General features: G+C 52.5%; 1 protein-coding gene across 18 annotated transcripts in view; it reads left to right on the top strand.

Moving 5' to 3' along the window:
- The window catches only part of TRAF7 (TNF receptor associated factor 7), a 58,312-nt gene extending 44,662 nt beyond the window's left edge, over positions 1–13,650 (top strand). For all 18 annotated transcript variants that reach the window (XM_027862725.1, XM_027862724.1, XM_027862728.1 and 15 more), the window contains 14 exons: positions 909–1,092; positions 1,490–1,624; positions 2,421–2,638; positions 3,120–3,193; positions 3,654–3,702; positions 3,901–4,028; positions 5,701–5,783; positions 6,427–6,466; positions 7,223–7,339; positions 10,719–10,841; positions 11,645–11,764; positions 12,105–12,236; positions 12,375–12,494; positions 12,906–13,650. In XM_027862725.1, the coding sequence (XP_027718526.1) occupies positions 909–1,092; positions 1,490–1,624; positions 2,421–2,638; positions 3,120–3,193; positions 3,654–3,702; positions 3,901–4,028; positions 5,701–5,783; positions 6,427–6,466; positions 7,223–7,339; positions 10,719–10,841; positions 11,645–11,764; positions 12,105–12,236; positions 12,375–12,494; positions 12,906–12,920 (1,538 nt within the window). In that variant the 3' untranslated portion in view covers positions 12,921–13,650. The remainder of the gene's footprint in view (positions 1–908; positions 1,093–1,489; positions 1,625–2,420; positions 2,639–3,119; positions 3,194–3,653; positions 3,703–3,900; positions 4,029–5,700; positions 5,784–6,426; positions 6,467–7,222; positions 7,340–10,718; positions 10,842–11,644; positions 11,765–12,104; positions 12,237–12,374; positions 12,495–12,905) is intronic.
- The last annotated feature ends 2,734 nt before the right edge of the window (positions 13,651–16,384 follow it).

Raw genomic sequence — 16,384 nt, 5'->3', positions numbered from 1 at the left:
TCAGGGTCTTTGTGTTGCCCCTGCTAGGGCTGACAGGGGCTGCTAGGCCTAGCCTTTTCCAGGAACACCCTGACCCAGATCCATGCCGGCACACTAGTTTGATAGAGGCCACTTTTGCTGGGCCTCAGTTTCCCCATTTATAACCTGGGGATAATAACAATGATAATAATGATAATAGCAACTAGCATTTACATAACACTTTGAAGTTTAGAAAGCACTTTATATATATTATCTCCTTTGAGCACCCTAACAACCCTGTAAGGTAGGTGCTATTATTATCCCCATTTTACAGAGAAGGAAACTGAGGCTGGAAGCAATTAAATGACTTGCTCGTGATCATATAGCTAGTAAGTATCTGGGGCAAGATCTGAACTCAAGTCTTCTTGAATCCAAGTCCAGCACTCAGTTTATTATAGTACCAGCCTGTTCACCTATATTCTCCTTCAGATAAGGATGTGGGGTGATTTGATATAGAAAATAGTTCCCTAGAGACTGAAAGTTCTCAAATGAGCCCCCCCTGCAGTCACTACCCACCCTGCTTCTCTGACCCGCATCAACAGGCTGGACTGTGAGCAGGTGGGGCGGGAAGGGAGTGGGCAAGCAGAGGCTCCCCAGGGAAGGAAGGCCTGGCCCCAGCAGGGAGACGATTCCCCCGACAAGGCTTTTCGCTCACTCCAGTCCCCGGTCCCTGACTACCAGCTCCCTGGAAGGGAGGTGCCTTGTCCAACCAGGGAGGTTCGGGTCTTCGTTTCCTGGGCGCTTCGAAGCCCTCCCGGGGGATAGGGGCAGAACAACCATGAGGACAAGCACAGAACACATTAATGCTGTTGTCTCTGGTTCCCATCTGTGGAACCCTGCTTAGCGTACAGAGCCCTCTCCTCACTTGCCCCATCCCCCACCTCCTTCAGAGAAGTGCCCAGTGGACAACGCCAAGCTGACCGTGGTGGTGAACAACATCGCCGTGGCCGAGCAGATTGGCGAGCTCTTCATTCACTGCAAGCATGGCTGCCGCACCGTGGGCAGTGGGAAGCCCGCCACCTTCGAGGTAGACCCCCGTGGCTGCCCCTTCACCATCAAACTCAGCTCCAGGAAGTAAGTGAACATTCCTGGGAGCAGCTCTTCCCTGTGGGTGTGTGCCAAGGCCGCTGCCAGCCCTAGCCTCTCCTTTTTGGGGACTGCCCCCTTGTGGGCCTAGCCCAGGGGTGGGGAACCTGCCAAATGATTCAGTCAAAGGGTCACACTTAAAGACCCAGAGGGCCACATGTGGCCTTGAAGCTGCAGGTTCCCCACCCAGGGCCTAGCCCCTTCAGGAGCTTCACAGCCAGCATACCCCTACTTGTTACTACACTTGCACCTCTCTCTAGTTCTGGCTGGTGGCCCAATTTAGGGAGGGGCTTCTAATTCATGTTTTGGGAGCTGAGGCCTAGGGAGGTGAGGCTTTCCTCAGGTGAAGTGTCTGGGCTCAAATTCTTACCGTGTCCTCGAGCAGAGACCATGAAGGCAGCTGTGACTACCGGCCTGTGAGATGCCCCAACAACCCCAGCTGCCCCCCTCTGCTGAAAATGAACCTGGAGGCACATCTCAAAGAATGCGAGCACATCAAGTGTCCTCACTCCAAATACGGGTGAGTGGCCTCTGGGCCTGGACAGTGGGGCTGTAGCAGACCTGCGTGGCAGGCAGGGGGACCATCCTGACTGGGCCATGGACCCCCCCATGTGATGGGGGCCTCAGCTGGCAGTTCTGGCCGGGCCTCTGGCTTATGAAAATGACTATGAAAGGGTACTAAAACCCATTCTCTGGCAAGTGCAAAGAAAAGAAATCTGTCCCTTGAGGGAGGTCTGGATTCATAGGTTCTAAGAATAGTCATAGTAATAAATTAGAGCTGGGATCTTCAAACGAATTTAATATTTACAAAGCACTTTACCTAGGCTGTCTCGTTTGATCCTTACAACAACTCCTTGGGAAGTTATTATCCCCATTTTACAGATGAGGAAACTTAGGCCAATAGTTAAGTGACTTGCCCAGGCCCACATAGCTAGTAAGTGGCTTTGAACTCAGGTTTTTCTAACTCTGAGTCCGGCACTCTGTCCACTGTAGATAGCTAGCTAGAGAGGTTTGTCCCTAGTCACAATGGGGAGTGCATCCTGGCTGAATGTTTTCCAAGCTCTGAGGGGGAGTATTTGAAGCCTAAACAGGGCAGGAGCCAAAGCACTGGCAGCATCTCGATGGCCAACACAGGCCTCCTCCATGCCCCCAGGGAGGGAAGCTAAGGAGGGGATGCTGAGAGATAGTAGAAGAGGCAGGGTTACCCCTGGGAATATTAGTAGCTCCAACTACCAGCTGGAGTCCTTGGGGAGGACTGTCTACTATCCATAGGCTACATTGGGTCTGGGCCCAGCCGCGCCTTCTTCTTTCCCCAGCTGTACGTTCATAGGAAATCAGGACACCTATGAAACTCACCTGGAGACCTGTAAGTTCGAAGGCCTGAAGGAGTTCTTGCAACAGACAGATGACCGTTTCCATGAAATGCATGTGGCCCTGGCACAGAAAGACCAAGAAATCGCCTTCCTCCGGTCAATGCTAGGGAAACTGTCAGAGAAGATTGACCAGCTGGAGAAGAACCTGGAGCTCAAATTTGGTATGGGAATACAGACCCCTTCCCTTTGCCTTACCAGGCCACACAGAGGAAAGGCACGTCTAGCTGTATGGGATCCTGGCCAGAATCGGGCTTCATCTGCCACAGAAGCCAGTGCCCAGTGGAGCATTTCCTGAGAACCCCTCCAGGGTCAGCAGAGAGGCTTTGGGGAGCAATGGAGGCCTCTTGTCTTCTCAATCCCAGGGTCAAGCACAGAGCTAGAGAGAGAAATCATATGCTCCAATTTCTGAGCATCCTTGGTGGTAAAATAGAATTAGTGAATCACCTCAGCAATACCCACACCCAAGGTCTCTCTGACTCAAACAATGCCCACTGACCCAAGTGATGGCTGAGGAGTGCCCCCCATCCTCTTGATGCCAACGCTGCCCACCCTCCCTGGAATATGGGTCCTTCTTCCTCTTGCCTTAAGTAGTGCCCACCTTGGCTCTAACCCTGGCCTTGCCTTCCGACTCCTTCCTTCCAGATGTGTTGGATGAGAACCAGAGCAAACTGAGTGAAGACCTCATGGAGTTCCGACGGGATGCGTCCATGTTGAATGTAAGCCTTTGGTCTTTGGGGCCACTCTGATGTCCATAGCTCCTAGAGGCCTGGGCATAAATTCCAAGGGGACTCGAACTTGGGACAGGGCTTGAGCTTTACCTCTTTGGGGGCTAAGTGATAACCTGGGGGCTCCAGCAATAGGGCAGGGAATGGGCCTGACTAACCTGCCACCCCCCCCGACACACACACACACGTGCACACACACGCACACGCGTGTGCACACACACACACACACACTATGGGTACAGTTAGCTCAAAGTAGTATGGGATCCCTCCCCCATCCCCGTGCAATAGGACTTTTTATAGGGCATTGGTTGGCTGGAGCCTCCCCTTCGTGAAATTACTTGATATTAATCATAAGGCTAGCCTTTGTCTGAAGCTGACCCTCAGGCCCTGGCACCATGCCAGTGAGGGGAAAGGAGCAGGAATCGTGACTCTCGCTGCCCATATTTTTCAGGATGAGCTGTCTCATATCAATGCCCGCTTAAATATGGGAATCCTAGGATGTAAGTATTCCATTCACCCTCCATCTGTCTTTTCTCCCAAAGGGTTCAGAGCTTTCTGACATTCCCAAGGGTCCCTGTTTGTTGAGGTTTGGGGTGGGGTTAGGGGGGAGCAGGGCAGAGCTCAGTGTCAACATGAACCTGTACCCTGGGGAGAAACCAGCCGCTGGCCCTTGGCCTCACAGCTTGTTTGTTTCTCAGCCTATGACCCTCAGCAGATCTTCAAGTGCAAAGGGACTTTTGTGGGCCACCAGGGCCCTGTGTGGTGTCTCTGTGTCTACTCCATGGGGGACCTGCTTTTCAGCGGTTCGTCAGACAAAACCATTAAGGTAGGGTGGGTCCCCTGGGAACGTAAGCATGTGTCCCTCAGGGCACAGATTTCAGGCCTGGCTATGGTGTTGTATTGTCCTGTGGTCTCCTGCCACTCTGGGTTTTAACAGCTCTGGGCATTCTGGCGGCTGGACTCCCCATTGTTCCCTGTGACCCAGGGGTGATGGGGAACAGAGTATCATTATTTCCTCCTCTGGCCTCCAAATGCTGCCTTTTCCGGAGTCTGTTTGACTGAACCTGTTGCCCTGACAGTAGCTCACACACAAGTTTATCAGCCTCTGGCAGCCTTGAAGGTGACCTATTGGGGGTCAGGGAGCTTTGGGAACAAGGCTTGCCGAGCCATCAGGGAAAGGGTTTTGTTTTGCACACCCTCCTTAAACAATGGCCATGCTGGCCTCAGGCTAGTGTTTTCCCCCACTGATTTGGGAGAATATGAGCGTACCCTGTACAGTATTTAGGAGGGAGAAAAGAACACCGGAGGTTCCAGGTACCACTAACCCATCAGGAGCTGTCAGGTGGCATAGACCCCTGGATGAAGCAAGAGATAGCAGCTGCGATCACCCACAGCCTGTTGTTTTTGAAACAGATAAGGAAATAGAAACCTCTTTGGGCCATTCTACTCTAACCAGAGCCTCCCGTGCCAGCATCTGCTGCCCTATGGGGCAGCCTTCATGGCAAGGCCCAGACTTGTGTGTCTGAAGTGAGGGGGAAGCAGCTGGGGTCTCCTGGCTCGTTCCTCTGAGACTCCAGACCTGAGAGGTCAGACCTGCCTCGTGAGAGCCTTTCTGCTGCCTGAAGGTAGGCCTGAGAAGCCTCAGGCAGGACCCAAGCACATTACGTTCTCCACCCTCCCTGCCCCTACCTCCTCAGTGCCTGTGCCCGTGCCCCTTTCTAGAAGCCTTCAAACTCTGCTCCATCTGTGGAGAGTCAGCGGCATCTGTATTTCCAGTGAGTGCCAGCACAGGGACAGGGTCTGTGCTTAGAAAACTCCAGAAGGAGCTTTTCCAGGAGCCCTTGGATCCTGGAGTCAGAAGGGACCTCAGAAACCAGCTGATTCACCTCCTTCATTTTGTAGGTAGGGAAACTGGGACACAGAGAGATTCAGGGACTTGGCCAAGGTCTAGGCTATAAGTTGCCCAGCTAGAATTTGAACCCAGGGTCCCTGACTCTTGGGACAGCTAGGTGACACAGTGGATAGAGTGCCAGGCCTGGAATCAGGAAGACTCATTTTCTTGAATTCAAATCTGGCTTCACATACTTATTAGCTGTGTGATCCTGGGTAGGTCACTTAACCTTGTTTGCCTCAGTGTCCTCATCTGTAAAATCAGCTGGAGAAGGAAATGGCAAACTACTCCAATATCTTTGCCAAGAAAAGCCCAAATGGGGTCATGGAGAGTCAGACATGATTGAAACAACAACAACCACCCCTGACTCTTATGCTCAGTCAGCTTTTCCATGCTATGATGCCTCATATCTCCAGAGGGCGATTGTTTTCTTTGTTGGGGGGGGGCCTAGGGCCTCATTGCTTATGGTCAAGAGTGAGAGGAAACAGCTGCAGATGGACAGGACCTTCTTTGATTCCTGCTTCCTCTCATCAGCTGACTTTCCAGCCTGGTGTCAGGGCAGCTGTCCAGGCCAGGTCTGCAGTCTGAGCCCTGTCTTTCCTGTTAGGTGTGGGACACCTGCACCACCTACAAATGCCAGAAGACTCTGGAAGGCCACGATGGCATTGTGCTCGCACTCTGTATCCAAGGGTGAGTGTGGCGGAGGGGGCCGCTCTCACCAAAGCTTTGCACTTGCAATGGCACGCACACACGTCTCTGTGTATGCGTGACGGGGCCAAGAGATCAGCACTCATCGGCAGAGTGCACAGAGGGTGGAGGTGTGACCCTTTGGTAGCTCTCCAAGGAAGTTCCTGGGTCAGTGAGGCCACTGGAACAGGGAGCAGCCTTTGGCAGGTGGAAGTGGGGTGGTGAGTAAGGGGCCTGTGATATGTTTTGTTTTGGGGCTCAGTAAGCCACTCATGGCCAGATGCTGCCAAGATAGCAGCTTTGCTGTGCGTAGACTGCAGATTTATTCAGTGCTAATGTGCACAGTAATTACTTCACAGCTCATATTTGCACAACGCTTTCCAGACATTCATCAGTACACAGCACCAGGGACAGGGAAGGGGATGATGGCAGGGGCACTTCCATTGTTCAGATGAGAAAACCAAACCCGAGGCTTGGAGAAGTTGTTTTGGGTCCTGTGGGTAGACAAGCTGAGGAAGAGCATGAGGGTCCTGGCGTCTGATACCGACCATGGCCTTTGAGGCCACAGATGGGAGCAGCAGTCGAGAGCTGTGTACCAGCTGGAGGTCTCTCCCATGTAATGCAACTGTTCCCTTTAATTCTCTAGGTGCAAGCTCTACAGTGGATCTGCGGATTGTACCATCATTGTGAGTGTGGCAGAAGAGAGGGCTGGGGCAGGCTGGCAGAGTGGGGAAGGGGCTGGGTATCCTGCTCGCAGAAATGGCGGTGGCATCCCAGGTTCCCAGATCACTAGGCTTCAGGGCAGATGTAGGAGGGACACTTCGATCCAGAAAGAGTTAAGAACCCTTGTCACAGCCTGAGCTGCAGGGACCTTCAAGGAGAGGGTCTGCATCCCTGCCTCGGTGGGTATTCCTCAAGGCCTGCTCACCTGAGGCAGCTCTCTAAGTAAGGCACCAGTTCTCCTTTCCCTGCCTTTGTCTTATTAACCTAGGGATCTGGCCCACTCCACTCTCTGGAAGACAAAGCAGTGGTGCTTCTCCCACCACGTGCTTCCTTCTCACCTTTTCTAACATTGCCTGCAGCTTCAGCTAGGACCCAGCATCATAAGCCCCTGCTCATTTCAGATCATGGAAAACCGATTCCCCCTGGACAGAACAGGGCCTCACTGATGAACTGGGAACAAGTTTAAAAGCCTGTACTCAGCCTCCAACCCTGGCATCCCAGAGTCGAGGACACGAAGGGACCAGGTTTCTGGGAGCTGGGCTCTTGCCCTTGGGAACCCTAGCTCTCAGACTCACTGAGGCTGAAGGGACCAGGGCCTAGCTGAGCCTAATTCCCCACATGTTTGCCACCTAGGAAAAACAGGAAGCTGGAAGCCCAGCCCTGAGAACACCCCTCCAGAGCACCGAATCACAGTTAGCTCCTGTCTCTTCCTTCTCTAGGTCTGGGACATTCAAAACCTGCAGAAGGTCAACACCATCCGAGCTCATGACAATCCTGTTTGCACTTTGGTTTCCTCACATAACATGCTCTTCAGTGGTTCCCTCAAAGCCATCAAGGTACGGAGAGAGTTGGAGATGAGTGTCACTCAGGGCCCTGCTAACCATGAACCATTCCTCCCAGATATACCCCTCCTGCACACACACACACACACTCACACACGGGTGGGGTTTGTGCTTGGTTTTAGCTGTATATAATTTAAGGGGTTTGGGAAAAGAGTATTGTGAACTAGCAATGCCTGGTGAATATTTCTGTAGGTAAGGGCATGTGAGACTGACCATAACTCAGAAGAAGTGGGGAGAGAGATACAAATGTGGCATCTGGAAAGTGGTGTGAGGTGTGTGTGTGTGCAGGGCTGGGGTGCCACCGAAGTTGGTGGAAAGAGTTAGGGAAGGTGGTAGATTTAATCAGAAGGAGGAGTCTGGGTATTGGGAAGAGGATATGCAGAGGTTTTGGCAACTGACCACAAATGGAGGGCCTGGTTAAAATGCTAGGTAGATAATAGCACAGTTAGTCCAGGAAATTGTGCCAGCCTGCATGGCTCAATTAGAGTTGTCTTCATCCAAGGTCCCCGTGCGCTATAGCTCAGCAGTTCTGTGCTCGGCATACTCATTTTATTTTATTGTATTTCCCTTAAGTGCTAGTAAAGTCCTTTGGAAAAAAGCATCTTTTGTCTGAAGTGAGCTAAAGGGGGAAACAAAGACTGATAGTGCTGGAGAGCTACGTAAGGGCTGGCTTTCCTTCATTTTTGGGGGCAAATTACTAAAGGCAGAGTACAGGATAGAAGAGGAAGGGAGCCCTAAATGGAATTGGGTTTGCTCAGTCCTCTTCATGCTTAGGATCTGCTTTCCTTATTGTGTGTGTGTGTGTGTGTGTGTGTGTGTGTGTGTGTGTGTACATTGGTGGTACTTGCAGAGTACTGGGTACTCCACATTATGGCTCTGACACGAGGAGCCATTATCTGCACGCCCAGGCCTCCTGCATGGCCTCCCCCCAACATGTTGATGCCCAGGCTCTTAGGGCACACATGCCTTGTCCACTACAGCTGTGCCTTCTCCATCAGCCTCAGCCCACTTGGCTCTCCTGCAGAGAGGGAGGCAGGGTGGTCAGCTGTTTGCTCGGCCCCAGAAGTCTTTGTAACTGCCCTGGCTTCACCAGAAGTTGTAGGCTGCTTCTAGGGCCCCCCCGGACAGGACCGTCTCATAAACTTGGCTCTTAGTCCAGGTGAACCTAGTCTTACCAGTCCACAGACTGGCTCATGCTTCTCCTCCTCCCTGGCCTCTGGACCTCCATAGTGCTCTGAAGCTCCAATTGCCCAGCATTCCATAGAGTGCTTCTTGACAGCAGGGCACTCACATATAATACGTATAACTATGCACATGTGGATGTACTACTTGAGTATAGAAGAACAATCAACTAACAAGGCTTTATTAAGTACCTACTATGGGGCAGCTCAATGATGCAGTGAGTAGAGTGCCAGGGCCTGAGTTCAAATCTGGCCTCAGATGCTAGCCGTGTGACCTTGAGCAAGTCACTTAACCTCATTTGCCTCAGTTTTCCCATCTGTGTAATGTGCTGGAGAAGGAAATGGCAAACTATTCCAGTATCTCTGCCAAGAAAACCCCAAATGGAATCACAAAGATCTAGACATGACTGAAAACAACTGAACAACAACAGCGACAGTGCACCAGGCAGTTGTGCTAAGCACTAGAGATAAACAGAGGGAAGTGAAAGAATCTGCCCCCGAGGAGCTTATATTCTAACTGGAGAGACACCATTTTTATTTCCATGTATATAAATATAGACAATGAATACAGGGTAGTTCTGAAAGGGAGAGCTCTAGCAGCTGGATTTTTCAAGAGAACCAGGGATTCTATTTGAGTGCTGGTGATGAGAGAGCGTTCCAAAGAAAGGGGCCAAAGAGCGAAAAGGCCCATTGAGGGCAGATAGAGGGAAGGCACGTGAAGGAAGAGTGGCAAGATTGAAAGGGACCGAGCTGTCAAGAGCTGTCACTGCCGAGCAGAGCCGCTAGTGTCTGATCCGAGGGGTAATGACGGGTGGTGGGGCTGATGCCATCAGACCTGCTTGTGATGGCGGCGTGGTGGATGCACTGGGGAGACAGTGGGCCAGGTGAAAGGTGACAAGGGCCTGAACCAGGGAGATAGTTAGGGAAATCAAGGGGAGGAGATACCCACAAGAGATGCTGGGCAATACATGGGAGAGAAATAACAAGATTTGGCAGTGAGGTGAGTTTGAGATAGAACATACAGTTCAGAATATCCAGTAGGGCAGGTTTATAACAGAGGTGGTGTTTTTCTTGCTTTTTCAATGTGAGGGTGGGGTGAGACAGGTAGGTGTCAGGGAAAGAAGGCAGATCTTCATTTGGGGAAAAAAAAATTAATTTGATTTTTTTAAATGTCCAAAAGGCAGTTGGTGACACAGTACTGGAGCTCAAGAGAGAGACTGAGACTGAACAAATAGATATAGGATTCATGTACACTGAATCCATGGAAGCTTATGAATTCATCAAGGGAGAGAGTGTAGAGAGAAGGCCCAGGACAGAGCCTTGGGAGTATATCCACAATTAGAGGCTATGATAAGGACGATGATTCAGCAAAAGAAACCAAGAGAAAATGGTCAGGCATGGAGAAGGAGAACCAGGAGAAAGCAATGTCACATGAGCCCAGAGAAGAGAGCCTCTCCAGGAAGAGAAGGTGGGCAGCAGTGTCAGGAAGGCTGGGTGTGGACAAGAGGCCATTAGGTGTGACAAGGCCACAAAAGGTTTGGAAGAGAATAAGAGAAAAAGTGGAAGCAACCAATAGAGATTTAGACTGAGAGGCAGGTAGGTGGCACAATGGATATCACTGCCCTGGAATCAGGAGCCCCTGCGTTCAAATCCAGCCTCAGACACATAACACTCACTAGCTGTGTGACCCTGGGCAAGTCACTTAACCTCAATTGCCTCACCAAAAAAACCAAAACAAACCAAAAAAAGTTAGACTGAAAAAGGAAAGATACATAGGATGCTAGCCAGCGGGGAAGGTGGCAGCAGGGAAGAAAGCAGGAGATGGGAGAGATGGGATATTAGAGGGAGGAATGACAGAGGAATTCTGCCAGGGAAGACAGGCAGGGCCTGGATCAGGGGCGCATTTAGAGGAGCTGGCCTTTCAGGCGAGCACCCACCTCTTCATCAGGGACGGGACTAAAGGAAAGAGTCAGGGAGGATGTCGAAAGACTGAAATGAGTCAGGGAGAAAAGAGCTGTCAGCACAGGGCCTCGATAAAGTATGACAGGAGGAGGAGGTCTGAGGGAAGAAAGGTGGAACAGCCCTCATGGGGATCGGGCTAGAGAGCCAGCAAAGGTGGCTCCTGGTGGACGTTCGCCTGCCTTGAGCCTGTCTCTGGGCCCTGGGTCACCAGCTGCTCTGTTCCCTTGCAGGTCTGGGACATTGTGGGCACAGAGCTGAAGCTCAAGAAGGAGCTCACAGGCCTCAATCACTGGGTACGGGCCCTAGTGGCCTCTCAGAACTACCTGTACAGTGGCTCCTACCAGACAATCAAGGTACTGGGACCGAGGGCCAGAGACCAGGAGCTGCCTGAAGCAGGAACCTGGCCTGGCCTAACTAACCTTCCCCCCTCCCCCGCCCCCCAACCCTGAGGCAGCCTGTTTGTGATGCTGTGGGGAGGGAGTCATGCCTGTCTCCGTGGCAGCGCTCAGCTACCACCTCCTCTGCCGAAGCACAGCTTTCAGCCTCCAGCAGAGGGGAGGCCAGGGGCAGGCGGAGGAGTGGGTCTCATCCCTGGTAGCTGCCTCCTGTGGGGCACTGGGCAGGACGTAGTTCTATAGGGAAAACCCCAGCAGCAAAAGATGGCACAGCAAGAGACATGTTGGGTATTTGGAGGCAGAAGTCAAATGGCTGGATGTGCCCAAGATTATCTGTCTCTCTATCTTAGGACTATCCCCATCTGAGGGAATGAAAGGCTCCAGCAGGGAGACTGAAGCCTAGCCCCAAGGGCACCCCTGGAAACCCCAATAGGAGAGCTACGCAGCAGCGGCTGCTGCTCTAATCACACCCCTAGCAACTTCAGCCCTGTGCCCCACCAGAAATGGAGAGGAAGAGGCAGAGCCTGAACAGATTTCAGCAGCCTCCTTCCCCTTCAGCTGGCCAATCATTCCCCCTGGGCATCCACCGTGCCCTGTAAGTGTAGAGAGGTGGGTCTAGAAATCCCTTCCCAAAGAGCAGGACAGGGCTTTTTCCCAGACAGGTTCAGTGGCTGGTAAGTGGCTAAGGAAGGAGGGAGCTGGGAAAGAAGCATACCTCTATACCCCGAAATGAAGGCCTGACCTCTTTCGCTTGGCCACAGATCTGGGACATCCGAAACCTCGAGTGTATCCACGTGCTACAGACGTCGGGGGGCAGTGTCTACTCCATCGCGGTGACAAATCACCACATTGTCTGCGGGACCTATGAGAACCTCATCCATGTAAGGGAGAGGGAGCCCCCAGCCAGTCCTTGTCTGCCTGGCCCTTCCACTCAGCTGCCTTGCTTTCTCAGGCACGGGGCTGATTCTGGGGCCTCTCTGACCTTGGGGTCAACCTGGGGAGTGACCAGGCAGAAAATGCTGTTTCTGCTCATTCTACCCCTTTGCCTGCAATGCCCTCTGTGTGTTTGCCTGTCATTACTTGTGGTCACCTGTCTGTCTCATTTGTCTCTGTCTCCCTGTCTGTCAAACACTGTCAACTTGTCGGCTTGTCTGGCAGGCCCCTTTGGGGATGCTCCTTGTCCTGCCCCAAACCATCTTCATGCCTCTTTTTCTTCCCCAGGTTTGGGATATTGAATCTAAGGAGCAGGTGCGGACATTAACAGGTCACGTGGGGACAGTATATGCCCTGGCCGTCATCTCAACCCCGGACCAGACCAAAGTTTTCAGCGCCTCCTATGACCGGTCACTCAGGGTACATGTCTTGGGCTTGGTAGCTGGAAGCCTCTAAGAGTGCCTCCAATGGGAGGGGGCGTGGCCCCTGGCACTAGGCTTGGTCCTGTGCTTGGTAAGGGCTCGGGGCCCATCGCTCTCCCTCCCCCTCCTTCCTCAGGTCTGGAGCATGGATAACATGATCTGCACACAAACACTCCTTCGACACCAGGGCAGTGTCACCGCGCTGGCCGTCTCCCGGGGTCGACTTTTCTCTGGAGCTGTAGACAGCACTGTCAAGGTGAGTGGCTGAGAACACACCCTTGCTCATCCCTGAAAGGTCTGACCCTTCGTGTTGGTCCACCAAGAGCAGAGACGGGTTGCCCATTTGGTTAAGAAGAGTCGTGCCCTAGAGGACCTCTCCAATCCCAGTCTGATACAGGGTCCTTTTTCTCTTCTCAGAGAAAGACCTAGAACAGGGGGAGGAGGATGCAGTCTCTCCTCAGGGCCATAGGAAGCCAGGGCAAAACATCTCATGTCTTCTCATTTTTGACTGGGATATTCCCAGCCTCTCCCACTGTGAAGTCTCAGTCATACTTGGTGGGGAGGCTTCCTGAGTAATAGGCAGGTTGGATCATTCACCAAAGATGTGTGAAATGGGGGTCAGGGCTTCGAGCTGGTTTGGACCATTCTGAAACCTTTTCTTTCACAGGTTTGGACGTGTTAATAGGAGAATCCAGGACAGTCCTCCCCCTGGGAGCTACCAGATCCTTGCCCTGTGTTGTGCCATCCCATGGCCAGAGCCTTGGAGGGAATCCCCAGGAATGGTTGCCACACAAGTCAGCCAAGCAGCTGCTCCTAAACTTTTGCCCCAAAGCTGCTGTCCCAGGTACGGGGCATCCTCCTGGGCAGTGCAGGTACCTCAGCCCTCCTGCTCTGCCCACCCCACCCTAGCCACAGGATGGAACATTAAGTGGACTCGTGATGGACTTCTCCACACACATACACACATGCACATGTTCATGATAGACCCAGCACTCCAGCCAGCTCCTCAGAGCCCCTGTCAGAGCAGCCTGGTGGGTGGCCCCAGCCCAGAGGCCCAATCACTCCCTTCCCTTTGTAGACGGTAATAGATGCTCTTCTGGCACTCGGGGCCTGCTGGTTGGGCCACGCGCACAGACACTCCTTTTCTCCTGCCCATTGTTGCTGATTGTGCTGCCAAGATGTTCTCAAGCTCCTCTCAGATGGTGGGCTGCTGGGGACATTTACCCAGGGTCACCGGTACGATGCTCAAGGCCCACACCAGTCCTCCATTCACATTCCCCACACCATGGAAACTCCTCATCAGGCAAGGGACCGGCCTTGGGTACATTTTTACTCACGTTTTTTACGGTTTTTAGACTGTATATAGATTTGATTATTTCCTCATTGACAATAAAATCTAAATGGAGCGTGGAGGTGAGTCTGAGTTCCTGGGGCCTGGGCATGGCTGGGGGGGTGGGGGGGAGTCTCTTGACTCTGAGGACATAACAGTCACACAGGTGTGGGGAGGAGAGATCTGTATGTATGTGTTATACTCACACAAATACATGTGTACATATGCTGAAACATAAAATACAATCGTCATAAGTCTTTTTTGGGACCTGTGAAAGGTTGAGGGTGGGGGTGAGGAGACATGAATATAGAGGTTCCCAGAGAACACCAGGCTCCAAGTCCGTCAGAAGCAGGGTGCAAGAGGCCATCTGCTGCCTCCACAGCCCTGACCTGTATTCTCTTCAGTCCTTTGGAGGTCAGGTCCACCACCTCAGAGGAGAATGAGATATCTCCTCACTCCCCTAGCTTGGTTGGGAGAAGAAACCCCCTGTAGCTCCCCCAGCAACCTCTGCCATATTTGACCATATTTGATCCTCCTACCTCGCTTGAGGCTTCGTAGAAACTCATGATAAACTCTCGATGACTTCTCCCACAGAAGACAAGTGGAGTGTACCTCAGTATCTCAAAAATGAGTCATCATTTTGGTAGCAGCATCACTTCCACATTTATGCCGTTTCTGATAACCAGATAGCATAACCTCTGTGGGTCCCAGCTCCCCACCTTCCCCAAAAAACCGGCCAGCACTTCTGTTTTCTGACATTTATTGAGAGCCGATGGCAGGAAGCGCAGACGGCTGCATAGACCACTCACCATCCCACAGGGCTGGGCACACAGATCCTAGAAAGTCCAGTCTGTCCAGGGCCCGGATCCCTCAGACACACACTGACCAGACGCACAGATGGATGGCCCGGGTGCTGTGAACCTCATCCACCGTGGCAATGACAAGGCCGTGATGTCCTCTTGGGTGTGTCGGGGGAACGTTGGCCCGGGTGCTTTGGATGTTTGCTGCCCAGCCTCGGACTTGAAGGAGCAAACCAAAAGCCCCGTGGGAAGGGGGCATCACCAGTCACCAGGGAGATGGCAGCGCACACACACACACACACACACACACACACACAGACACACACACACACACACACACACAGAGCGTGGGGAGCACCAAGGGAGATGGACAGCTGGAACAATGTAGTACAATACAGAATCTGGACCAAACGACCAGCACAGAGCACACTATGTCCGTCCACCTGTCTCCCCAGCCCAGAGGCCTTCAGGGCTCACACACACAGTCGTCTTCACAACAGCTAGTTTCAGGCTTTTAAAAAATGTGTTTAAGAAATGTCAAAAGTTGTGCCCAACACATCTGGATCAGCAAACACAACAATGGAGACCAGTCAGTACTTTTTGAGAGTGAGGGAAAAGGGGTCTCAGGAAAAATGGAGGGGAAAGGAGGAGAAAAAGAATGACCACACAACACTTTTCAGACCACGAGCAAAGGCGTTCATCAGAACTTGGAGTGGGGTCTGCACTGGCCAGTTGGTGCAGGAATAGCCACTGGTGCATTCTGGAGGGTCACTCATGCCCTCACATGCACACACCACACACATGTGCCAAAACACAAGGAATTATACACCAACACACACTCCATCCACCCATGTGTGCTAACAGAGAAGGATATATCAACACACACTCCATCCTCTTACACACACACACACACACACACACCCATCCTAGCACACAAGCCCCACTCTGTGTGACGTAGCCACACCTCACCGTGCCCATTCATCCACACCCACAGCTACCCTCAAACCAGACAGGCAGACACCACACAAACAGCCCGCCAAAGTGTGTGTGCCCTCCACACACACTCACACTCCCCAGGGCCACAGCCACACCCGAGAGGAGGAGGAGGAGAAGGGAAGCCCCTAGTGCCCGAAGGTCTCTGTGGTGTGGTGCCAGGGGACGCAGCCCATCAGCAAACAAGGCACATCCTTCGAGTTCTTCAAACGCAGAGAAAGAGATGAAGAAAGAAGAGCAGCAGAGGTGGGATGGAGACTTGGCGGAGCCCCCAGGCACGCGGATCCCACCCTCCGGAGGGATGGGAAGCCTCCTGTTTGTGCTACTGGGAAAGTGGTCTGGCCACTGAGGGACAGACAGACAGTCAGACAGACAGACAAGACAGGTGGCCTTGGCCTCCAACAGCTTTTGTCTCAAACTAAAATCCAGTTTTCTCTTGGTTGGTAAATGGTTTTCTATAGAATCAATAATATTTCTTTCTTTAAATATATATTTGTTAAAGTTAAAGTTTTTACCCTTTTGGATCTCTGGGAAAATCTGCCTCAGCTCATTTCCAATAAATTAATACTCTTCTATAGCTTATTATCTGGTCTATGCCTCTCCCTCTGGGGGTAGGGGTAGGGGTGGGGTCGTTGGGAGTGCACTGACCCAGGGTCGGTTCAGAGGGCCGGAGCCTCGGGAGGAGCTGTCTGTGCAGACTTGCCCCAGGACCAGGCTACTACAACTGGCCTCTTTGTGCTGTGATGGGGCCAGGGCAGGGGGCTGGGACTGAGGCACCACCACCCCCAACCCCAGAAAGAAAGTTAAGCAAGGGGAGGCAATCCCCCCATACCCTCCCCCCCGAGAATCCCCAATCGTAAGCAGTTCCTGTGCTGTACCTCTGGTCCTCAGGCCTGTGCTCTGCGGCTGATTGGGAGTAAGGGGAGGGGAGGGGGCCTGGGCCTGCCTGTGGGGGGTACTCTCCCACCCTCCAGTGGTCCAGGGAGCATAGGACCAGCCCAGCCCACAAGCCTTCTTGTCTCC

The sequence above is a fragment of the Vombatus ursinus genome, unplaced genomic scaffold (genome assembly GCF_900497805.2).
Source record: "Vombatus ursinus unplaced genomic scaffold, bare-nosed wombat genome assembly UNPS02014770.1, whole genome shotgun sequence".
Classification (NCBI taxonomy): domain Eukaryota; kingdom Metazoa; phylum Chordata; class Mammalia; order Diprotodontia; family Vombatidae; genus Vombatus; species Vombatus ursinus.
Note: the sequence above shows the minus strand (reverse complement) of the source record. Positions and strands in the feature narration are given on the sequence as shown.